At 46.1% G+C, this 25,468-nt stretch overlaps 1 protein-coding gene across 4 annotated transcripts in view; it reads right to left on the reverse strand.

The window, feature by feature from the left end:
* Positions 1 to 982: 982 nt before the first annotated feature.
* The window catches only part of CLCN4 (chloride voltage-gated channel 4), a 71,607-nt gene continuing 47,121 nt past the window's right edge, over positions 983 to 25,468 (reverse strand). For 3 of the 4 annotated variants that reach the window (XM_005228495.5, XM_005228496.5, XM_059883344.1), the window contains 7 exons: positions 25,106 to 25,312; positions 24,925 to 25,005; positions 23,304 to 23,849; positions 21,693 to 21,879; positions 20,224 to 20,622; positions 13,399 to 13,615; positions 983 to 4,202 (listed from right to left, as the gene is read on the reverse strand). In XM_005228495.5, coding sequence (XP_005228552.1) covers positions 4,112 to 4,202; positions 13,399 to 13,615; positions 20,224 to 20,622; positions 21,693 to 21,879; positions 23,304 to 23,849; positions 24,925 to 25,005; positions 25,106 to 25,312 — 1,728 coding nt within the window. In that variant the 3' untranslated portion in view covers positions 983 to 4,111. 4 annotated transcript variants of the gene reach the window in all.

A 25,468-nucleotide genomic window follows, 5' to 3' on the forward strand; every position in this document is an offset into this window, starting at 1 on the left:
TCTTGCCTGGAGAATCCCAGGGACCAGGCATCCTGGTGGGCTGCCGTCTATGGGGTTGCACAGAGTCCGACACGACTGAAGTGACTCAGCAGCAGATAACCAACAAGGGCCTTCTTTTTAGCACAGGGAACTCATCTACTCAACACTCTGTCATAATCTACATGGGCAAAGAATCTAAAAAAGAATGAACATATGTATAACTGAATCACTTTGCTGTATACCTGAAACTAACACAACACTTTCAATCAATTATACTCTAATAAAATTTTAAAAAATAAAATAAAAAGTTTCTTTAAAAATACAGAGTTCAAACATACAATGTTCAGTAATTTGCCAATGTTTACACAGTGTTACAATATTTAAAATAAAAAAAAAAAACCACATTGCTATATCATCATTCCAACACCAAACGTGAATATATTACTTTCCCAGCACAACTAGGACAGCGAATAAATAGTTAGACCCACGTCAGTGAAAATGGAGTCTGGTTCATGTTCCCCAACGTAGACAGGGACAAGTTCCCTCCTCATGTCAACCATTTCAAAAGTTAGAAGCAGAGTCTGATAAAACGCTGCCCATGTGAAATGAAAATGAAGATATAATATTACAATTACTTGAAATTCAATAGTTCTTCTCCTTGAGTTTCTCACCTTTTCCAGCTCAGCATTGGAATAATGAATACAATGAATGCTAAACAGATTTCGCATGTGTTGATAATTTAAAGGAATCGGTTCTCACCTAAGTGAAACAAACTGCTGGACATTTTTTTCAGTTTCTGTGACTTATTAGGGCCAAAAAAAAAAATTCCTATTGACATGTCCTCTCCTTTATCAAGTCATCGAGAAATTTCAAATAGAGAACTATGAGATTACCACAGCAAACACTGAATATGGATTTGCTTCTAGCACACTTGCCTCTCCATAAAAGCCACATGCACATGGGCATTCCCAGGGGATGTGCTGAAAAACACAAGAAACCCACGTCACACTCAGGATGCTCTTTATTTGCCATCTGTCCATCTACAATACATTCCCTCAGTGATAGAAAACGACAGCAAGAAGTAGGTCAATGTGCCTCATTATGGAACTCCTTTTCCATTACATATTTATATCTTATTCACATAAAAAATCTATTCAGAGAGAACCCAGAAAGTTCTACGAATGTCTACAAACTTTGGTTCTGGAAAAAGAAACAAAAACAGTATTCAACTTGAGTCAGAGTTCCAGAGTTACTCATCTCGTTCACCAGATCACCAGGTAAAGTGGACGAAGTTCTACATGCGGATACAGCGCACTTCAGAATCCCCATCCACGTGCAACAAAGGGCCCAGCGGTATGTTCCCTGTGAGTCTGTCTGAGGCCAGGATCAGTGGCTAGTCAGGGCTCCAGGGGAGGCAGGCAGTTGACTCTGGCAGTGGCGCTACAAGCCCCCCATCCCAGCCCTGACCTGGCTGTCCAATGCTGGCCCTAAGCCCCACAGTTGACTCTAAGCTAAGCACTGGGGGAGAGGACATGAGCCCATGGTTGACCTCGGCCCAGAGTCAACTCCCCCCTCCTCTCCTCTCCTCTTTCCAGGCCTCAGCTGGAGGAGGGCGAATTCTGTGGTTATACTGAACTTTGGCTGTCTGTTCACTGTTTTGTGTTCCCTTCTGAAGCTCCATGTTTCAGCTAACAGGGTGTCCTGGATTATATAAATCCAGGCTATGACTAAAACTCTTTGGAAAGCCTATATAGGAGTAAGAGGGGAACTACATTAAGACTTTTGAGGACTGAAAGCCCAGGAGAATCCAGCTTCACTCGCACTGTTCCATGGAAACTTCAACAGCAACAAAACATTATGATCTGTCACTCAGTACGTAGGTCCTATGAGTGCGACCACAAATGTCATTCTCTTATAGGACCTAAGAGTATATTCTACTACCACAGACTGACCGTTCCACACTGAAGTGGCTGTCTGCTGTTATTTGGAAGGAGGCCAGTTAATTACAGACACATTTTCCATACTTTTGTCAGCAGGATCTGACTTCAACTCCTTTAAGTTTTCAATCAGGTTAAACCCATCAGTATATTTTCTTGTATCTACTAGAAGTTTCACCGAAACCCTCTTATAGACGGGTTTCTCTCCAGAATAAACATTTTTATTAGGGCTAAGAAAGGATGGCTTCTGATTGGGAGTGCCAGGTCGAATCCAAGAGGGGAGGGGGCTGTAAGGTCATGGGAGAGTGTTTGATGTGGTCAGCAAGACAGAGGGGGAAGATGGCAGGAAGAACAATGACAAACACACAATGACAGCATCCAATAGAGTAGACACCATCCCCCTCCCAAGGGCCAATCCCCCTTCCTTAGTCAGAGAATTTCAATCTCACTGAGTGCAACATGCCTACATAGCTAAATACTCTCCTTCCCAGACTCATGTGCAGTGGGGGGGTACCAGAATTTCAGCCAATGGAGGTAAGCCAATCATCTCTAGGAAAGCTCTGTGTTCCCCCCGCACACAATACACCTTGTCACCTGCCTCTTCATTCCTCTTCCAGCTTTTAGAGAGCAGTTATCAGATCTGGCAGGTCAGTGACCATCTTGTGACTATGAGGCAGGAAGCCAACGGGTAAGGGGTAAGGATATGGAGAAAAAGTACCAAAGGCCATGAGTCATCAAGGATACCCAGTCCTGAGAGCCCACCTCCAGGTTTCTTAGTCCACTCTTCACTGTGTGTTTTCTATTATTTGCAGCCAAATGCACACCTAATACATCAAGAGCCAATGATGAGACTGAAAAGGATGAGGATGACTCAGGGAAAAGGAAAGAACAAAGACAAAAGGGAAAGGACAAGGGGCATCAATCTTACCGACATCACCCAGTGGACCTAAGAAACATAGCTTAATTCCTTCCCACAGACACAACCGAAGTCTTGACTAAAAGAATAAATGTATCATTACGTTCAACTCAAAGATGCTCAAATTGGCTGTCTCAAATTTAACTCTGTCCTCCTGTGCTCTGATTGCTAATATGAAAGTGCATGCTTATACATTAAAGCTGGATGTTTTGCATCCTACAGAGAGGAGAATGGAACAGATTTAGAATCAATTTAGTATTTCTCTTGCAATCCATTTGGAGGAGTTCCCACTGAGAACTCATCTGCCTTACCCTCTCGGCAGCCGTATTTAATAAGATCTGAGAAGAAAAATAAGCACTAACACTGGGTAGTCTGTTTTGACATTTGTATATGCTATTTGGAAATTCAAGTCACTATGGCAAGCTGGCAGAATATAGGACATGGCCCTTGGAAAGCGCTAGACTGATCAATATTTAAGAATGCACAGGCAACAGCAATAAATGAAGCAGATGCAATGGAGATGCAAATCAATGATGGGTATGTATACCCTCAAAATAAGGACAAATCTCTTTCTGTGGCAGGAAACAGCACAGCACTAAATGCTCCAACAGTTCGTCGTGCAGTCCCCAGATGCTAGTCTTGCATAGAGAAATGTTTTCTTCATATTCAACAAGGCATAAGACCCAATCTTGGTTCCGAAACTGAGGGATAAGCAATAAAACAGGCTGAGAACAGGAGCCAGCAACGGCTCATCACAAGTGAACCCACTAGCATACTTGCAGCTTTCGCTATGTTCACATTTAATTTCTTTTTCTTTTCCAACAAAGTAAGTGCAAATATCTTTAGTCTGATTCAGTAACATAGCAGCCAAACCTCAGGAACCAATAAATAAGGACACTGACACGCCAATACCCCTTGGCCTTTCAGATTCAAAGCTTTACCAACACCAGCCTGCAACAGAAGGGGCAAATGTTTCTTGACTCAGCAATTGTGTTCCAGATCCTTGTACAAACCACATCATTTACCCCCACCCACATGCCCCCATAGCAGTTACTAAACTCACAACACAGCTTGAAACTCATAAGGGGTTAAAGCTATAAAATGCCTACTCATAGATGTATATTTTTTTAAGTTTCATTCTTTTCCCCTTCCTTTCAAACAAAGCTTTTGTTTCCGCTGCTCCCAGTGCATGACTGTTCATTAGGATAATAACTATCATTTGTTTATTTCTTTCCAATGATACAGTTGTATTTTTCTCAAAGAAACTACCATCTTGTTTCTAATTAAACATGATGGATTCAGGGTCCTGGTTTGCCATCTGGGCCATATGTCTCAGAACATCCTTTTTCGTGATGATGCCAAGAAGTCTCCTGGAGAAGAAACAAAATAGAGAAAAAAGGTCAGTCTTGCAATATTGATTCACATCTCTCTCTGATCCCCAGCGCTCTTCCCACCCAGGCGCAGGGAGAGACCACATTTCCCAGCTATCCTTGCAGATGGGTAGGGCCAACTGAGAGAGCTCTGGCCAATGGCATGTGGGTGGAGGTGAGCGATGCCCCTCCCAAGTCACCTGCACATTTCCTCTCTCATTTGATGGTTCCAGACAGAGGAGCCAGTAAAGGACTCTGAGTTCACAGAGGATGAGTTGGGAGCCATCAGATTCAAAGACCTGGGCCCTGGGATGACTGTGTGGTGCAGAGCTTACACCTGCTGCAACTCATACTAGATGTGAGTGACATGGGAGAAAAATTAATCTTTATTGTTTTTGGCCACTGATATTACAGGCTTGCTTATTACTGTGGTAAGTCTATGATGACTAATATATACTCACCCAATTTTTAAGAATATAATCAGTTAAAAAGGGCTTATAAAAGCCAATGTCAAAACTTGATCACACTGCAGAAATCCCATGTGTAAGGCATTTTAAGTGTAAGAAGTTTTAAGTATAACAATTGGTTCCATTTTAAATCTATCTTACTGGAAGGGTAAAGTTTGACATTCATGTCTGACTATTTATATAAATTACCTCCTCTTCCAAAGTTCCATGGCTGTCTCCTTACCAAAACAATGCCACTTCCCAGAGCCCCTGGTATATGGCCACCTATACTGTAAACTGTCCAACTCCTACTTTTTACAAACACAATGTGAACAGTGTTCCTGGGTCATGAACACACACTTGCACAACTGTTCATGGCAGCCCTGGTCTCTGCTCGGTTTTATTGAATATTTAAATGAACATCTGCTGGGGTCAAATCACGCCCCCTGGGGAAAGTGAAAGGAGTGAAAGAAGGGGATTACACAAGTCTCCGGGGAAAAGAAGTTCCACTGCAAACTTAACCTCACCTCATCTCCATCATCCCCAAGAAGAGGAGAACAGAGAAGGATGGCAGTCTCACCCTGGAATATTGTATGGCTATTAAAACGAAAGGTTTCTGGGGCTTCCCTGGTGGTCCAGTGGTTAAGACTCTGCTTCCAATGCAGGGGGTGCAGGTTCAATCCCTGGTTGAGGAACTAAGATTCCATAAGCCACACAAGGGTTAGCCAAGAAAAAGAAAAGATTTTTTTTTAAATGGCAGGTTTCTCCTATCTGTGAAAAATGATGATATACCAAAAAATACGAAAACAAAGCTGTACTACACTGCCATTTATTTAATTAAAGCCAAAGTATCAAGCTCATCTCTTACTAATAGGAAGTGAACATGAAGATGGGGGCACAAGTACTCAAAGCAGTATTGCAGTAAGGTATAGCTGGTGAAATGGACAGTGGTCAGTGAAACTGTAAGATCAGAATTCTGACTTCTTTGTCCATGACCACGTTGGATGTTAACCTTGAAAAAGGGATTGATTTCTTGTGTTAGTTTCCCCATCTATCACACCCCGGGTCAGAGAGGGACTTCTTTCCCTCCATCTCACTGGAACGTCTTCAAGAGAGAGGGAAAGAGCAAGAAGGGCCTTTCAAAGCATGATACAGAGGCTTCCCTGGTGGCTCAGTGGTACAGAATCTGCCTGCCAATGCAAAAGACATGGGTTCGATCCCTGGTCCAGGAGGTTCCCACATATGCCACAACTACTGAGCCTGTGCTCTGGAGCCAGGGAACCACAACTGCTGAGCCCATGTGCCACAACAAGAGAAGCCACTGCAATGAGAAGCCCACACGCAGCAAGCAGGAGGGGCCCCCACTCACCGCACTAGAGAAGAGCCTGTGCAGCAACCAAGACCCAGCAGAGCCGAAAACTAAACACGTAAGGCTTTTTAAAAAGCATACTACCAATGTATGGCAAAACCACTCCAATACTGTAAAGTAATTAGCCTCCAATTAAAATAAATAAATTTATATTTAAAAAATACATTAATAAAAAGCATACTAAACTAATTACAAATAGAACGTCCAGAGGATCTAATATAGTTTTCATACGTGAAAAGGAATAGTAGTAACTCTCTTCCTTCTTCTCAGTAACACCCATACGGAATACAAGGTAAAGAGAAAAAGAGCAGATATGACAGTAACTTCTGTGTGACTGAGTCAAATTTGCTTTTCCTAGTTAACTGCAAAAAATGAAGATAACTGGAAATTAGCCAGCAGTTTACCTCTAAACAAGACAGTAATAAGTTTTTTTTTTTTTAGTTTTTTGAATGTTGAATTTTATTTTTAATTTAATTTTATTTTTAAACTTTACATAATTGTATTAGTTTTAAGTTTTATAATAATCACATTTATAACATATTTATGTTAAATTGCTTGAAGTGTTTAAAAGAACAAGCCACATTAAATTTTAGTTAATGTTTAATATTATACATTGTCAATAGAGAAAGTAAATAATTGACTATGAAACTTTAGAAATATTACAGGTAAAATGCTGACAGTGTTTTTTAAAAAAACATGCTGAACAAAAAGAATAATGGCAACACAGATGACAAAACTGAAAGAAAGCACTACAACTAAAAGCAATAGTCTCAAAAACTGGAGAAAAAAATGTATCAAGCACAACAGAATTAGAAAATCAACATTTTGCAACCCTCAGTGCAATCATTAGTTTAGTCAATCATTTATCAATGGATTCCCAAACCACTGCGTAAATGGTTGCTGGAAAACAGAAAATGCACATGGTCTCAAAGTATCCCTCCACAGATTACATACAAAGAGAAAAATGTCCCCTTATAACAGAGCGCTCTGGCCATCACCACCTCATCCCAGTGATGGAGCTTATCACCAGTCAAGTCAGAAAAGCTGACATTATGACATCATCAATATTGGAACACTGCCCGAAGCTACTGTAAAAAAATTAAACCATGAGGAAGCAATCAAACAAATTCACAATGTGGGACTACTGGTCTGAACTCTTAAAAACAAATCTAGGTCATAAATAACAAGGAAAAAAGACAGGAAGCTCTTCTAGAGACTAAAGAAGCAAAACAAACCAATGCAATGTGTGAACACTGAAGGAATTCTGGACTGAAAATGACATGAACTAGATAGTGAATGATAAACTTAATTACTGTTAATTTTGCATACAGCTCCATGGTTATGAAAAAGAATGTCCTTAGTCTTAGAAAATGTATGCTTCAAATATAACTGCCCAAACTTGGAAACACCGAAGACGTCCTTCAGTGGGTGAGTGAATCAACAAACTGGTCCATCTAGACAATGGATATTACTCAGCACTAGAAAGAAAAACCCCACTCCAGTGCTCTTGCCTGGAAAGTCCCATGGACGGAGGAGCCTGGTGGGCTGCAGTCTATGAGGTCGCTAAGAGTCAGGCACGACTGAGCGACTTTCCTTTCACTTTTCACTTTCATGCATTGGAGAAGGCAATGGCAACCCACTCCAGTGTTCTTGCTTGGAGAATCCCAGGGACAGAGGAGCCTAGTGGGCTGCCGTCTATGGGGTCACACAGAGTCGGACACGACTGAAGCAACTTAGCAGCAGCAGCAGAAAGAAAAACAAGCCATCAAGCCAGGGAAAGACATGGAGGAACCTGCAATGCACACCCCCTGCCTCCCCTACACACTGTGTGACTCCAACTCTATGACGCTCTGGAAAAGGCAAAACGCTGGACAGAGTAAAAGGTCAGCGGTTACCAGAGGCTGAGGGGAGAGAGGGAGGGACACACAGACCACAGAGGATGTTTAGGGTTGTGCAACTATTCCTGATGATACTGCAGTGGTGGATACATGTCATTATGAATTTATCCAAACCCACAGGATCCACAACACCAAAAGTGAACCCTAAAGTAAATGGTTACTGTTGCTTAGTCACTTAGTTGTGTCTGACTTTTTGTGACCCCATGAATGGTAGCCCACCAGGCTCCTCAGAATACTGGAGTAGGTTGCCATTTCCTCCTCCAGGGGATCTTCCCAACCCTGGGATCGAAGCTGCATCTCCTACACTGGCAGGTGGATTCTTTACCACTGAGCTGGATCATAGTTAATAATAACACCTCAATACTGGCTCATTGAGGACAACAAATATAAACCATAAATGTAAGATGTTAACAGGAAGAGAAACAGAAAGGACCAGAGAGGGAACTCTGTACTTTCTGCTCAATTATTTTGTAATTCTGAATGGCTCAGAAAATACAGTCTATTAATTCAAGAAGACAAAATTCTTAGGAGGGAAGAAAGTGGTTGTCTGAATGGAAGGGTCAGGGGTGGTAAAGGAGGACAGAGCTAAGAACCATTGTTCCTTCCAGCTGTGTAGGGCTTTCCTAGTGGCTCAGATGCTAAAGAATCTGCCTGTGACGTGGGAGACCCAGGTTCTATCCCTGGGTTAGGAAGATCCCCTGAAGAAAGGAATGGCTACCCACTTCAGTATTCTTGAGCTTCCCTGATGGCTCAGACATTAAAAAATCTGCCTACAACACAAGAGACCCAGGTTCAATCCCTGGGTCAAGAAGACACCCTGGAGAAGGAAATGGCAATCCACTCCAGTATTCTTGCCTGGAGAATCCCATGGACATAGGAGTCTGGTGGGCTATAGTCCATGGGGTTGCAAGGAGTCACACAACCGAGCGACTAACACTTTCTTCCTTCTAGCTATTTGGAGCTACTTGACTTTAACCATTTTTATAGATCAGTGACTAAAACACATTTCTAAAATTTATAAAAATACAGTAAAATCAAAGATGCCCCATAAAACAAGATGCTATTATCCTAAATCCGCCAAGGTGAGTCTGAGTTCTGATGGAGTCAGCTTGTACTGCCATAAGAAAGTACCACAGACTACGTAACTTAACAGAAATGTATGTTCTCCTGGTTCTGGAGGCTGGGAAGGTCAAGATCAAGGTGCTGGCCAGTTCGGTTTCTCCTGGGTGTGTAGACGGCCACCTTTTTGCTGTGTCCTCACACGGCCTGTTTCTCTATGCAGGCATCGCCAGTGTCTCCTCTCCTTCTAAGGACATCAGTCCCATCTGATTAGAGATGGGACTTTTATGACCTCATTTAACCTTAACTCGCTCCTTAAAGTGGGCTTCCCTGGTGGCTCAGTGGTAAGGAATCCACCTGCCAACGCAGGAGATGCAGGTTCAATCCCTGTGTTGGGAAGAGCCCCTGGAGGAGGAAATAGCAACCCACTCCTGTATTCTTGCCTGGGAAATGCCACAGACAGAGGAGCCTTGTGGGCTACAGTCCATGAGGTCGCAAAGAGTCAGACATGACTGAGTGACTCAGCATGCATACACACACCTCCATATAGACACTGTCTCCAAAGACAGCCATATTGGAGGCTGGAGCTTCAGTGTATGAATTTGGGGCTTGGGGACACAAAATTTAGTCCATAACAGTCCTTCAACTCCCTTTAAAATAAAAAAATGAATAGTTAGAAGGCAAGCAGCTTATGCCTACAATATATAACTAAGAAAGGTGTGATCATCAGAGAAGCAGCAGCATGTGAAAGGAGGAAGAACCTTTTCATCCGAGGTGGAAGGAGTTCTGAGGCTGGGGGCCACCAATCAGCAGACAGTCATTCAGCTTAAAAGTCTCTTCGGTCCTTACGGACATTTGTATTTGAAAGCCTGGCTCAGGACACCACGCTTCAGAACACTTGGAGAACATAACTCAAACTGGATGATATCCATGTTCCTTGGTGGATGACAAGCTCCTTGATTTTCTTTTTTGTAACACTTTTTGAGCCTCCTCCAGTTCTCCCTCACATAGAAGCTCATCAAGATGCTGAATAAACCAATATTGCTTTCAAAAAAAGACTTGGTAGCGTCTGCAAAGTGACAAGAACTTAACTGTAACACACATAGGCACCCTTCCCATATCTATAAAGCCTGGGTTTTGTTTCCTTATGTCCATCCTTAAGACAGTATCAAAACACTAGGCATCTGCAGTCCTGACAGCCCTGTCTTAAAGCTTGGTAACTATAATGTCTGAAAGTCAAGCTGGTTGTAACGGTTCTGGGGAAATACGGATTCAGGAGCTGCCTTGGGTTCAGGCATAAATTGTGCCCTGGCCTGCGAAAGAAATTCAGTTCAGTCCAGTTCAGTCGCTCAGTCATGTCCGACTCCTTGTGACCCCATGGACTGCAGCATGCCAGGCTTCCCTGTCCATCACCAACTCCCAGAGCTTGCTCAAACTCACGTCCATCGAGTCAGTGATGCCATTCAAATATCAAAAAAGAAGAAAGATAAGCAACCTCCCAGAAGGAAGCAGCATTCAATCCAAGGGGGTTTTTTAGTGGTATGAAACGTCCTACATGATCTAAATCAAGTGTTTCAATGTCCAGCCTCTCTGGGTAGCAGTTCAAGTGAATCTGTGGAATGATAAACAGTCTATCTATGACCATGAACATAATTCAGATTAGAGCACCGGGGCTCTTGTGAGAAGACCACCCTGGTCAGGACCTCAGGGCCCACCTAGCATCTTCTCTGCTCCCTTTTTCTTTCTAGATCCTCTATGGGGAAAATCCCAAATTCACTATTGGCCACTGGACGCTTCCAAGACTTCAACTTTATGAGGACAAAGACTTCTCTGGCTCCTGGTCTGGTTTCATGATCACCATAGAGCCCAGGCCCTGAGAAGTCCTTCAGACTACACTAGTCAAGGGTACGAGCTGTGGGGCTCGGCCAAGAGCTGGGACGGTACATGGTGATGGAACAGATCAAAAACATGAGCTGGCTTGAGCCGGGCCTGCCCTGGCTCAAAGCCCAAGGAGATGAAAGGCCCTGCAAACAAGGATCTCCTGCCAGCGCTAACGTATCAGCATCTGTGTTTGTTTAAAGTATATACAGCGAGAGAGAGTGAGAGCGATTTTGTGTTCTCACAGAACATTCGGAGCCAATTTCAGCACCCAGATCTTCACAGGAAAACCTCACATGGGGCTCCGTGAGGTGTGAGCAGGCGTCAAGGGCAGAATTTCCTGCCAGAACTGAAAATTCCAATGATAACTGACGTGGGATTATTATTTTAAAGGGAAAGAGAAACTGCTAGACACTTGAGACGACATGGGTGATCACAGTGGTATTTCTGCCGAGCACTGGAAATTCAAGCACACATCAGTGGGCTTCAGTCGTTTATAAAGTGGGGACCTTGACCAGCGGTAGCCCCTGGGAGCTGGTTACAAGTACAATTCTCAGGGCCCCTCGCAGATGGGAAGGATCAGTAACTGCAGGAGGGCCTGGTACTCGGGGTTTAACCTGAAGGTTTACTCCTCTCAGATTCTGATGCCTGCTCAGGTTTGAGAACCACTGGGTGCCTTTAAAATCCGCCAGTAGAGGGGAAGTACTGGGCGGTCCAGTAGTTAAGACTCTGCACTTCCACTGCCGTGTGTCCAGGTTCAATCCCTGGGCTAGGAACTAAGATTCTGCAAGCTGCACAGCTGGACCAAAAAAAAGAACCCACCAGGGAAAATAATCTCTAGCCTCAAATGCTTATTCATCTGTTCATTGACTGCCCCTCCTCAAGCACAAGACACCCACCAGCTGCAGTCAGAGCTAAGGAGGACACTCATCCTGTCAGCTAGGAGTTCTCTGGATCAAGTGCAAATTCAGCCCCTTGCAGAGACCTGTGCTGCCCGCCATGAGCAAAGCAGCAGGAAGAAATCTCTCCAAGTGAGGGGTGCCTGCTGCATGCTCAGTTGCTCAGTCGTGGATGACTCTTTGCGACCCCATGGACTGTAGCCTGCTGATAGAGGCTCCTCTGTCCATGGGGATTCTTCAGGCAAGAATACTGGGGTGCGTTGCCATGTCTGCCTCCAGGGGATCTTCCCAACCCAGGCACTGAACCTGCATCTGCCTGTCTCCTGCATTACAGGCAGATTCTTTACCCATGAGTCACCTGGGAAGCCCAAGTGAGGTGTGCTCTGTGGCTACCCCGGGCCGCCAGCCCAGGGACACTCAGCTGGAACAGGAGTATCACTTGGGCCTGACAAATCTTTGCTTTGATGGGGGCTGTGCTGTGCACTGGAGGGTGTTAAACAGCATCCCTGGTCTCTACCCACTGGATGCCAGTAGCAGCATCTGCCCCCTCCACTTATGACACCCCCAAATCTCTGCAGGGCCAATCACCCTGCTTGAGAACTGCTGGGTTAACCAGGAGCGAGGTAGCCCTGGAAATTGTGTCAGAGAGTTGAGCCTCAGGATCCTAAAGGCCAAAACTGCTATTTCAGGTACCAATATCTCCATAGCCCATACCCTACCTCCCACCTCCAGCCCATAAAGCAATCAACTAGGCAGAGAATCCCAGGTTCCAAGCTACCTGAACCAAACCAATCCCTTCCTCCACCCAAGCTTCTGAGGCCCTTGCATTTAGGGAGAGCCCCTGAGCCCAAGGCACGGCCCACAGGGCACTGCACCTCTCACACCATCATGAACCTTTGATCTCTACAGCACTGGTTTTCTGCTTCCTGATAACACGGTGCGAAAGCAATACTGCTGTGGCAGAGACCAAGCCACGAGCTACCAAAGCTTATGGCTCTGCGATCACACTGGAAAATGTCAAGTCATTTTCAACAGGCTGATGCATCAGGGAACAACTTGAGCACAATGTGCACCTCACGTTTGTGTGTGGTCATTTGTCTATGAGAAAAATCCAGAATGTAGCACCCAGTGGCATGGGAAAACCCAGCTGCAGCCCTCGCCATGCCCGCTTCCACAAGCCAATTGCACGGCTTTCTCAAGGTGAAGGGACTGATATCCTTCTTCTCAACCACTGCATGTGTGAAAAATGTGCGACAGTTTTTATGAGATTCCCATCTCTCTTTCTTAGCGTGTCACCGATGGAATGTTGGAGCATCGTGTGCCTCAAGCTATTTTCCTCATCAGCTCTGAGATTTTCCTTGCTCATTTTAGCAGAACAGGGTGAACCTTCTCCAGGAACCTGGACCACTGTGGGGGTTGGGGTAGGGAGCCCCAGCCCCTCCCCATGGGCTCCTCCCCTTTAGACTCAAACTTCAGCCTCAGGGCAGAAGACAGCAGCCCCACTTGGAAGCCTGCCTCCAAGCCTTGCTGGCATCTCCTCCTGCACTCGCCACAGCCTACTGACATCTCTTAGGAGGACTGGTCCCTGGTCCCCATCAGCCTCCCATGGGCCCTTCATCTTGTGCCCCCCAAGGTCCGGCCACTCACCCGCTCCGGGTCACCAGGCACTGGCGGAGCCCCAGCTTCCGGAAGATGTCCACCACCGTCTCCATTGGGGTGTGGTCGGTGACCGTGAAAGGGCTGAGGTTCAAGACGCGACGCAGCTTCAGGGGCTGTGGGCTGTTGGCCGGCAGTTCGGGGGGCTCCTCAGTGAAGTACATGACCGAGTCACTTACGATGCCCTCCTGCCTCTGTCTGGCATTCTCTGGAAGGGGCCAGTAGGACAGTGAGCTGCACAAGACTCCCGTGTGGAGTCCCTCTCCCCATCCCAGCCCAACCCACCCCACCCACAGCCATACACGACTCCCCCTCCCCAACAACCTCGAATCCCACACAGAAGAGGAACAGAGGGCAAACTGTACACTCCTAATGAGGGGCTTCAGCCAAACAGCGGTGGAATTGGCATCTCTTTCTCTCAAGCTAATGCTGTGCGAGACTCCCCTGCTGTGTGTGACCTGATCATCCATTGCAAAGACTTGCAAGATGGGCCTGAGCAGGATGGCTCCTTCCTGGGAATGCACTGCCTTTGCCTGGACGCCAGGGCACCCCTGCTTTCCTAACACACCTCATCAGGGGCTGAACTGTGACATGAAAAAAAAAAAACAAACCTAATGAGCTGCCCAATGACCTTAATACATTGCTTTGTTGTGTTTTCACAAACTAACTTATAATGAGCCCAAATGGCATTTATAAATCCTGAAAGGAACAAGAAACCAAGAGGACCATCCCAGACTTATAGCCCAGAAACACAGCCTAATTCCAAATATAAGCCTTGGGACCAAAAAAATAGCCCTAGAAAAGCTGCATTCCCCACTCCTCCCCCACCGCCAATCCTTTGGATTGTCTCTCTTAAAAAAAAAATGGGCCATTTTGTGGATTTCACAAAGAAAGATAGTAACACTGTTATGGTAACAATTAGCCTATTTCTATCTGTAGACAGGCCCATGTGAAAAAAAGCTGCAGAAAAAGTAGGGTAACAGGAACTCATTAGAAATACAGCTTTATGTGGTACTAGAAACCCAGGCTATTTTAAGTCACACATGAAATAAATCCATCGGTCTCCAGATATTTCTCCAAGGCGATTTTCCTTCTGTTGGAATTTTAATCTTTCTTTTGGTTCATGGGAAAAGGTTAGGGAAAAGGTACAGCAAGGCTTGCCTTAAAATGGATTCTGGTTTCTATAATACACTTTTTTTGCCTTCTCAAAGACGACTATTCACCTATATTGTTCTTTGAAAAATAAAAATTCTAACTGCTGGCTCTAAAGCCATTTATTGCCACAGAATACTCTAATGGAAAACTGGCAGCATTCGGGGTCAGACTGAGTTTGAAAAGGGGTCTCTGTTTAAAAGGGGAACAGAGGGCCCGCTGGGCAAATGCCTGCACAGTATGTGCGTCAGATTCAATTGAGTTACATCAAATGGAGTGAGATTCAACCCCAAATACCAGATGACACTGGTGCACAACGTGTTTGCAGATGTAGATGCCACACAATACACACTACACATTTCTCTCCTAAATCAAGACAGATCTCTCCTAAAACACTAAGGTGAGAAGCAACAGTCAACACACACTTACTACTCTTTTTCATGAAAGTGAAAGCATTAGTTGCTCAGTCGTACCCAATTCTTTGCAACCCCATGGAATACAGCCCACCAGGCTCCTCTGTCCATGGGATTTCCCAGGCCAGAATACTGGAGTGGGTTGTTATTTCCTTCTCCAGGGGGATCTTCCTGACCCAGGGATCGAACTTGGATCTCCCGCATTACAGGCAGATTCTTTATCATCTGAGCCACCAGGGAAGCCTACTCATTTTCATAGACAGATTGATTTTCTCAAAGTCCCACATAACAGGAATTTCACCTATTTCAACAGCCCAGTTGAACATCAGGTTTGGATCAAGCCACAAACCCCAATCAGGAACTGATCACATGGATTTGTTGAACCCCTCATAAAACTAAATACAACTTAGCCAACTGTGGATCCAGTTGTTGAAATAAATAACAAGCTTCTATTGCCTCTGAATATACTGATTGAGTTAGAAGCCCTGATTCTAACAGCACTGAGCTCTGTTATTTCTTGCTCAGTGCTGTGTTCCCAGTGCCTGGACAATGCCTAGAATACAGCAGACACAAAACAGATATTTGCCAAATGCACGCATGAGTCAATCATTCAAACTGAATGAATGAGTGAGTAGGTCTACTGACCATCAGTGCCCTTGGCTCTGCCTCCCATACACAACACAGTCTATCTCACAAAGGAAGCATTAGAGGAAAGCCTTGAGCTCTCCGCTGCTGAACAAAAAGGCCCCAGCTGCAGTCAACAAAAAGGCACTTGCTAGCAGCAGTATGATCATCATGTCAGGTTCACGGAGGGTAATGAGGAAAGTGTTGATGAAGTGAATGTCACACACTGTCACAGGCCAAGAAATCGTAAAAGACTGAGATGGTTAGATAGCCATCACTGACTCAATGGACATGAATGTGAGTAAACTCCAGGAAATAGTGGAGGACAGAGGAGCCTGGTGTGCTACAGTCCATGGGGTTGCAGAGTCGGACATGACTTAGCTACTCAACAAGTTACTACAATGGCCTCAGAGAAATGGTTCTCAACTGGGAGTAATTCTGCCTCCACCCTCAGGGTAGAGCACAAGGATAATACTACAGTTCAAAGGTAAGCACCTCTCAACAAAGAATGATCCAGCCCAATGTCAATGGTTGAGAAACTCATCATATTTTTAGGGAGGTAATACTGTATCATCCTGTTCATTAAAAATGCTTCCACAGATAAATGAGGTCCTACTGTAGAGCACAGAGAAGTATATTCAATATCCTGCGATAAACTATAATGGAAAAGAATATGAATAATAATGAATGTATATCTATGTATAACTGAATCACTTTGCTGTATAGGAGAAAGTAACACAAGATGGTAAATCAACTATACTTCAATAAAAAATCGAAATTTAAAACAATTTTAATATTAAAAAAGCTTAGGCAGATGCCAGATATTGAAGTTTAAAAAAATAAAAGCTTCCATAAAACACACATAACTAACAAGAGAGTTTAAAAAGGAAAAGTAGAAGCAACTATAGTGGCGGTCAGTACAAAGCTGTTGTGGTTAAAAAAAAAAGAAGTAAAAACTATTTAGAAGAAAAAGTAGATTATTTTGTAACAAATTATAGCTTATAAGGGCTTCCAGGTTGCATCAGTAGTTAAAAAAAAAAAAACCTGCCACCTCAATGCAGGAGACATAAGAGGTACTGGTTCAATCCCTGGGTCAGAAGATCCCCTGGAGGAGGGCATGGCAACCCACTCCGGTATTCTTGCCTGGAGAATCCCAAGGACCGAGGAGCCTGGCAGGCTACGGTCCATGGGGTCACAAAGAGTTGGACACAACTTAAGGACTTAGCATGCATATAGCTTCTAAGGCATGGAGAACTCCCTCTGCACATATGTTTTCATCCCCAGCAGAAAGAAGCAGATGACACCACTGTTCACATGGCCTCTCCCATCATTAACAGCACTCCCAGGAAGAAATCTCTTCAGGGACAAAGAGCTCACCCAACAGATCAGACACGTTTCTTGGTGCTCAGTTCTGGACAGAGAGCCCTTGTAAGCAAGCCTCTTCCATATGCTGGAGAATCATCATCAAATCATCCACCAGGCAAAAAAAAAAAAAAAGATGAGAGTTCCCTTAACTCTGGCCCATGATTCTAACTTTCCATCCCTTTAATCATCTTTGTGGCTTCCCATGGAGTCCTCTCTGGGTCTGTCCTCACTTAATTGCAGAATTCAAGACGAGAAGAGCCTGAGCCTGCTGAATGCAGCAAGAGCCGCATCACTGCCAAGAAGTCAAGTCCCATGTCTCAGGACCTTGCCCAGGGCCATATACTGCCCTGCGTGCATGTGATGGTGAAGGGGGCCACACGTACTAGCTGCTCTCCAACAAAGACAGCAGCTATGGTTTGGCATACCAGAGATGGACTGGAAATACAACATTCCCAGCTTCATAGGAGCAACTTATATACTATTTTAAACATGACACATAAGAAAAAAAAAATTGTTCTTTGTCTCATCTACTGGGCTTCCTTGGTGCCTCAGTGATAAAGAACCCACCTGTCAATGAAGAGGCATAAGAGACTTGGGTTTGATCCCTGGGTCGGAAATATCCCCTGGAGAAGGGCAGGGTGCTCACTCCAGTATTCGTGCCTGCAGAACTCCACGGACAGAGGAGCCTGGCAGGCTACAGTCCATGGGGTCGCAAAAGTCGGACACAACTAAAGTGACTTAGTACACATGCACCAGTTTTTTCTTATCTTGGACCTATCTAAAATCTCTGCTCCTGAGTTCCCTGGAAGGGAAACTGGCTTGGAATCATTACTAGCTCAATTGTGCTCAAGCTCAGTCAAGTCAGACTCTCTGCAACCCAGTGGACTGTAGCCCACCAGGCTCCTCTGTCCAGGGGGATTCTCCAGGCAAGAATAATGGAGTGGGTTGCCATATCCTCTTCCAGGGGATCTTCCCGACCCAGGGATCGAACCTGCATCTCCTGCATTGGCAGGAAGATTCTTTACCACTGAGCCACCTGGGAAGCCCCTACTAGCTCAATGCTCAGGTCCTTTTTCGGTATCCACAAAAGGGCATCTCATTCCACAAACACTCCACCAGGGTACTGGACTCTTCTGGAAGGAAAACAGCTTTTCTGACTGCTCACACCCGAAGACAACTTACCTTCCCAGAAACCATGTAAATAGCAGCTTTCATACTGTTTTCCGTCTGATGGAAAGCATATAGGTACTATTTACACTGCATGCTGCCTCTCCAAACACTTCAAACATAGCTTCTAGGAGAGCACTCAGTTGGCAAGCTGATATTTCTTCTCGAACTGGTTGATGACAATTACTGCTTCCCACTTGATTACAGTAATGGGTTTCAGCAAAATTAGTAAGCTGTCTCCTAGCAGGTGTGCCTGCAGCTACACAATAGGTAATGGATTCTGTGACATTTATTACTTGAGTTTTAAAATTTCAACCTTTGCTTAAAAGATTTTAGGGACTGAATAAATTTTTTTAAAGGCTGCTGATTACATTAATTTAAAACAAACCCAACCTACTATACAACTTTTTTTTTTTAATTTCATTATTTATAAGGCTATAGTCATGCCTAAAGGCACCTACCTATTAAGTGACAGGACCTATAATAAAGAGAAAGCAAATGTGCTTTTGTGTCTAAAACATACAATCAATTGTTGCTTTGGAAAGAGGTAAATATGTTTCAGCAACGTGCTAAAATTAGACACTATAGCCTGCTTAAACTTATTTTTATAAAGCCTTTGATGATGATACTTTAAAAATATTTTAAAAGCTATTTAACATGGTGAAAATGTTCTAGAAATTCAAATGGAGAGCCTGAGAAATAGTTAACAAAGGGCGGAGATAAGCAAAGGTATGTTCCCGGTGAGGTGCTTTGCCATTGCACCTGGAAAAGTCCCTGAGGCAAACTTCATAAACGTTCTGGAAGTTCAATTATCAAGGGCACACGGGAGTTAGGCCATGGGCCCCCAGCATACTGCAAGACAGAGGGACATGCTGAGCAGGAGGGCATTCATGTTGACCTCGCACCGAGGATGCGTTCTGTGCCTCCTTACCCCGGCTGCATCAGGAGGTCTGGCAGCACCACCACCGGGATGAGGGGCGCGCTCCTCCCTGCCAGGGCCTTCACAGACTCACACCTAGGCCTGTCTTTGTAATCCTTCTGCCTCCTGCTCCCCTTTCAAGGTGCCCATCCATAGGTCGACAGGTGACCTTAGGCTTGAGCCGCCCATCTCCGGGACATAACAAACACCTGGGCACCATTTCCTCTCTCCTCTCCCAAGTGAATAGCCTGCCCCTTGGCACAGCTCGCCCAGTTAGCCTGTGAGGAGGAAAAACATCCCACAGTACTGACTTGACCCACATGGAACCCACGTGACTTGACCTGCTGGAACCAGACATGACATCATGAAGTGACGTGAAGGGCTTGAGCGGTGCTGAGGGAGGTTTCTGAGGCAAAGAACTCAGCATCTAGGTCAGTGAGCCCCCCGGAAGTCCATGGGCGCTGGCCCATTCACAAAAATGGGGTTTCACTGTTTCATTAAATGGGAACTAATTGAGGGATTGTGTCCTGCTAGGTGCCCTTCCCAGGAAGGGGGACACCATGATCGCACTCCTTACTGGCCACTGCTGCTGTCAGCCACCCTACTCCATTGGCCTCCCACAAGAGTTTGAATAAATTCAGGTCAGAGCTACAGGTGCACAGCCCTCAAGTGTCGTAGCAAAGCTGCTCACTGATTGCTCCATTCAGAGCATGCACTCCTAATGTACAGTGACGAGATAGTTATTTTATGATCTTTTCATTACAGTTTGATCAGATAAAAGAGGGAGCTTGGGAGAAATGCAGGGTCTCAGGTGGCGCTAGTGGTAAACAACCCACCTGCCAATGCAGGAGATATAAGAGACGTGGGTTCGATCCCTGGGGTGGGAAGATCCCCTGGAGAAGGGAAAGGCTACCCACTCCAGTATTCTGGCCTGGAGAATCCCTGGACAGAGGAACCCGGAAAGCTACAGTCAATGGGGTCGCAAAGAGTTGGACACAACTGAAGCAACTTAGCAGGCAGGTACCTCCCCAGACCTCCTGCAGTCTGGCAAGATCCCCAGGTGAAACGAACAAGCCTTCAGCTTGGCCTGAAGCCCTCTGACCCTCATCTACCCTCTCCAACCTCTTGGAGAATTTGGGGGCACATTTGTTCCTGGAGACTCCCTGCTTTACTCACTTATGGCAAGAATCAGCTCTCTCCTCTGGGCAAAGCCGATGAGGCGCTCTGAGTCTCTGGAGACGACCACAGGGAAGCCATTGTAGTCAGTCTCCTTGATGAGTGTCTCCACGTCCTCGACAGTCATACTGTCCTGGGTGAGCACGGACAGGGGTGGTTCCCCTCGCCGCGGCCGCATGACATCAGTGGCCAGTGTGCGGTGGGTGAACTCGTCCTTCACGTCCAGGAACGGGTACCCATTCAAGTGGATGTGGGCCTCGTAGATGCCTTCCTTCCCGAAGGCATCGGCCACCCACTTGCTGGTCACGGCTGCTGCCATCAGGGGCACGATGTACTCGAGGCCTCCCGTCAATTCGAACATGATGACCACCAACGACACCGTCATCCTGGTAACACCACCTGCAACACAAGAGAGGAAGGGAATCACAGGACTCCACTCCATACCTGCAAGAGGACACAGACTGGAGACCGACAAGCCGGCTCCGTCCTCCTGGCCCTTGTTCTACAGGAATGGTCCTACACGGTGCCCATGCTCGGACCTCGGTAAACACAGCCTCGCATCAGCACCGTAAGTCCCATCTGTCCGGGTCTCCTCCTGTGAGTGACAGTGAGCTGTCTATTCACCCAGGACCACACCCTCTGCCTGCAATGCGGGAGACCCGGGTTTGATCCCTTGGTTGGGAAGATCCCCTGGAGAAGGAAATGGCAACCCACTCCAGTACTCTTGCCTGGAAAATCCCATGGATGGAGGAGCCTGGTGGGATATAGTCCACGGGGTCACAAAGAGTTGGACACGACCGAGTGACTTCACTTTCACTTTCACACCCTTTGCATTTTGGTGAGTGGATCCTATATGGGCTCTGCAGGTTTCTGTCTCAGTACATGTGGCTCTTTTCCCAAACCCCTCAAGCTGGAAATGGTAGAGATTTCTAAAGGCTATAGGCAGCCATGTTCCAAGTGGCTCAGTAGTAGAGAAGCCACCTGCCAATGCAGGGACGTGGGTTCAATCCCTCGGTCAGGAAGATGGCCTGGAGTAGGAAAGGACACCCCACTCCAGTCCTCCTGCCTGGAAAATCCCATGGATGGAGGAGCCTGGTGGGCTACAGTCCACGGGGTCCCAAGAGTCAAGCACAACTGAGCGGTTAAATGATGACAAACAACAGACAGGAGATGCGCCCACCCTTGTGTCCCTTGGTATTCAAAGGAAGAATCCACACTAACTCCTGATCTTGCAATGAGGAACAGCTGGAGCCGGGTCATTCTTCCTTCACTGGGGTGGGGCTAGGGGAGGGCTGTCCCATAGATTCTAGGATACTGAGCAGCTCCCTGCTGCCTACACACTATTTTAGATGGTACAGTGACAAGATGGCAGAGATCCCATCAGCCTGGGTCCCTGGATGACTGAGCAAAGAAAAGCCCTGGGCTACTCACATCTCTCTCACACACACACACCCACGCCCACACAGTACCTAGGCAAGCTGCAGCCCCCACCATGGCATAGAGCCCTGGGGTGACACAGTCTGCACCGGGCCTGCACCAGTTCCTGAAGATGATCCAGTCATGGTGATGGTAAGCCAGCTGCTCCACACCGATTCCCACCATCCTGCCCGCCATGGCCCCCACAGCCATGCTGGGGATGAAGAGGCCAGACGGGATCTGCAGGGAGCACAGGAGAAAGATGCATGAGGGAAGGGGTCCCCATTCTCGCCGCCACACCCCCCCCAGGAAACTCGGCCTCCCTCAACAAGCTGGTGTCTTCCTTCAGTCTTCAAAGGCGGGGCAACACTTCAAAATATGGGTCAACTGGGAAACCGTGGACCAGTGATCTACTGTGACTTGGAGAGAATGCAATTTTACACTTTCATTTCCTCGCCTTCAAAAGCTGGCCTGGTTTGCCTGCTGTGGATTAAAGGATGATAAGCCCCACTGCAAATAACATTTAAAGTGCGCATCTGTCACTTCAGATACTCAGCACTCTCTCTCCCCTCGCCCATCATTCAGATCAGCTTTTAAAATGAAATGTCACGCCACAGCATGACAATGGAAAAGCAAGGCCTTCAACTGTTCACAGGTCAAATAAAGAAGCTAAAAACATCAGTGGACCTGTCTTGCATCTTCCAAAAACCTTGTCATGGACTTACTGCCCTCTTGAAAATACAGCAGCCAAACACCTGTCAGAGAAACTATATAAACTGAAAGGCCTCAGTAATAGCACGTTTTGTATTTTGCTGAGAGAATACACGTTCATCTCTCTAGTCATCAGACACGTAGTACAGAACAGACTTGACTCTGTTCAGAGACTGCACATGGCTGCCAATTGTGACCGGCAGCTGCATTTATGAACCACAACCCCTTCCTAGCCGATTGTCATGAATCTGAGGATGGAAGTGGGTCTTTAACCAAATTCAAGTTAAGTTTGGATCCTCCGGTGTAATTTCAAGAGTGTGTGACATTCCTGAGGAAATTATTCCTTGAACATCTCTCATCCCCACCCCCCTTCATCTAATCCCCTGTGACTTCAAAGCAGACTTCTCCCAGCAGGCACCAGAATGAAAATAAATCCCTCTGCATCACAGACAGTCACCTTTAATAATGTCTATCCTTCCTTGTTCTCAAGGCAAAAATTCAGGTTTGTGTTTGACCACTGCATCCAAGTACACAGCTTCTCAAGACTTTCTTAAAAAGAAACAACGCATAGAAATACCACAAAAACAATTGCCGTGGAACAGAATTGAATTCTGGAAGGTTCCCAGTGTTCTGCTCCTGGTCTGAGGTGCTGGTCACACAAGTGTATTTTGTGAACATTCACCAAGCTGTACACATCTCCGTATGAATGATACACTCTGAGCCTTAGCTTCTTCACTTATAAAATGGGGTTAAAAATCTCTACTCCATAGGCTTACTGTTTATCAAAAGCATTGTTTTTTTGTTTGTTGAAAGAATGTCAAGTGGCCGGCACCTGAGACCATTCAGCAAAGCTCAGCTCTCCCTTTCTCCTGGCATGATCAGATTCTGGGGTCCCATCTTCAGAAGGACAGGGTTGCCCCCCACCCCTGGCACCTTCCCTCCCCTTCACTGACCTTCATGCCAAAGGTGAATATGGTAATGATGATCTTGAAGATCAGCGCCAGGGCCAGCTGCCAGATGGCCGTGTAAACCCCAACCCCGGCTGGCCGGTCGGGGATGTCATCCACGGGCCGCGTCATGTTGGGGTCGTTGATGTAGTCACACAGCTGGGAGGACTCAAGGGCCCCACAATCATTGAAGAGCTCGGAAATGAGCTCGCTTGTGCTGCGGCGTGTGTAGGGGTTGGGGTAGGCAACAATGGCGGTGATGGCAGTCACTGCGATGACCTCCAACACTGGGTACTTCCCCAGCTTGGTGGTCTTGCGCCTCCGGCACCAGGCGATGTTGCAGCGGATGAAGAGGGTCCCCCACAAGCCCCCGAAGACCCCAAGCAGGATGAAGGGGAAGAGCTCAGCCATGTACCAGGGCGTGTGATACTCCACGTAGAAGAGGACGAGGCGGCTGTTCCCGAATGGATTGATGGATCGCAGCGTGAAGGCTGCCACCAGGGCCGCAAAAAAGGACCGCCACAGGGTCTTTAAGGGAAAGTAGTAGCTGACCTGCGACCAACGAGTGAAAAATAAGAGACTGGTAGACAAAAGAGCTGCCCCAGGGCCCCAGACCCACTGATCAGCAGCCCCCTGCTGGCATTTGCCATGAAAGTCATACTCAAATCAAAAATGGGAGGAACTTACTTCCTCAATCAGTGGTGTAAATAAGGCCCAAACACATGAACAAAGATATTTTAAAGGACTCTGTCTAAAATTGGAACAGATACCATTTAAGGTGCATTTGAGCTATTTTATAAGAGAAATGAGAACACTGTATCATAATTCTGTTTATGAAAGAGAGAGCCTCCTAAAAGAAAATCAACCTCTGATTTGATTCTTGAGACAACAGAGGCTGGGTTGAAACTCCTGGCTCAGCAGCTGTATCTGGAGGGCACACGAGTTAAAAATGGTTTTTACACTTTTAAATGGTTCAGGGAGAAAAAGAATCTATATATATGTAGCTGAATCACAGCACTATATGGCAGACATTTATACGTCATTGTAAATCAACTATACTTTTTGGGGAGAAAAGAATATTTTGAGACGTGAAATATTCAAAACGAGGACAATATCTGGTGACAATGATAGAAAATTCAAACTCCAACATTCACAAGGAAGGTCTTTTTGGAAGACAGCCAGGCGGCGCACGGCCATGTGGTCTGCTGCACCCCCCAAGCTACAAGGGCCAAGATCAGTGGCTGGGACCAGGCGCCGAGACATGCAAAGCCTCAAGTATTTACTATCTGGCTCTTGACACACAACATGGGCCGAGCACTGGACTAGATCCATTCTGGTGGCAAAAAAAATAAAAATTGTTTATTCATTACATTGTTTATGGAAGAGACAGGAGACCAAATCTCCACCCTGCCCCCTCAAAATCACACTGGCAATTTTTAAAACAAGACTTTAAAAAAAGGTATTTCACAGAGAATACTGTGGCTCCTTCATGAGTTGTAGGAATCTCTCAACCCTCCTTTGGATCCAGTCCTCAAGAGAGTTGAAGAAGAACGCCTCCTGCCTTGCTGACCCCCCATGTGTTTCTCGGTGCTCAGAACCACAGGGCCCTTCCACTGCCCATGCTCACCTCTTCCAGACTGAAAAGCACACCCCCAATCGGAGCACCAAAGGCCACGGAGACCCCAGCAGCGGCCGCGGCTGACAACACCTGTGAGGCAAAGAGGTCCCGTCAGTTCCAGGTCTTTCGGGAAAGTCAGCAGGTGCAGGTAAGCCCGGAGAGGACGGGGCTTCACTCTGCGCATGCTCACCTCACGCCTTTTGCCCTCGTTCTTGCTGTACTTGGAGAAAAGGCTGCTGAAGAAGTTGCCGCAGCAACAGGCCACATGCACCAGCGGCCCTTCCTTGCCCAGGCTCAGGCCTGAGGACACCACCAGCACCAGCGTGACAGTCTTGATCAGCAGGGTCCACTTGCCCAAGTAGCCCCTGATGATGAAGCCACTCAAGATGGTCTTTATCTGAAACATAGGATGGAGAAGGTCGGGGAGTGAGCCGCCTGAGTGCCTCTGCCAGGAAAGTAACACCTGCCTCCTCCCAGAAGCATCTTTCAAGCTGAGATTCACTAAATTGTATGGAACAGAGGCTGCTTTTGTTGGTAATTTAGCTATAATTTG

This window comes from Bos taurus, chromosome X (assembly GCF_002263795.3).
Source record: "Bos taurus isolate L1 Dominette 01449 registration number 42190680 breed Hereford chromosome X, ARS-UCD2.0, whole genome shotgun sequence".
Lineage (NCBI taxonomy): Eukaryota > Metazoa > Chordata > Mammalia > Artiodactyla > Bovidae > Bos > Bos taurus.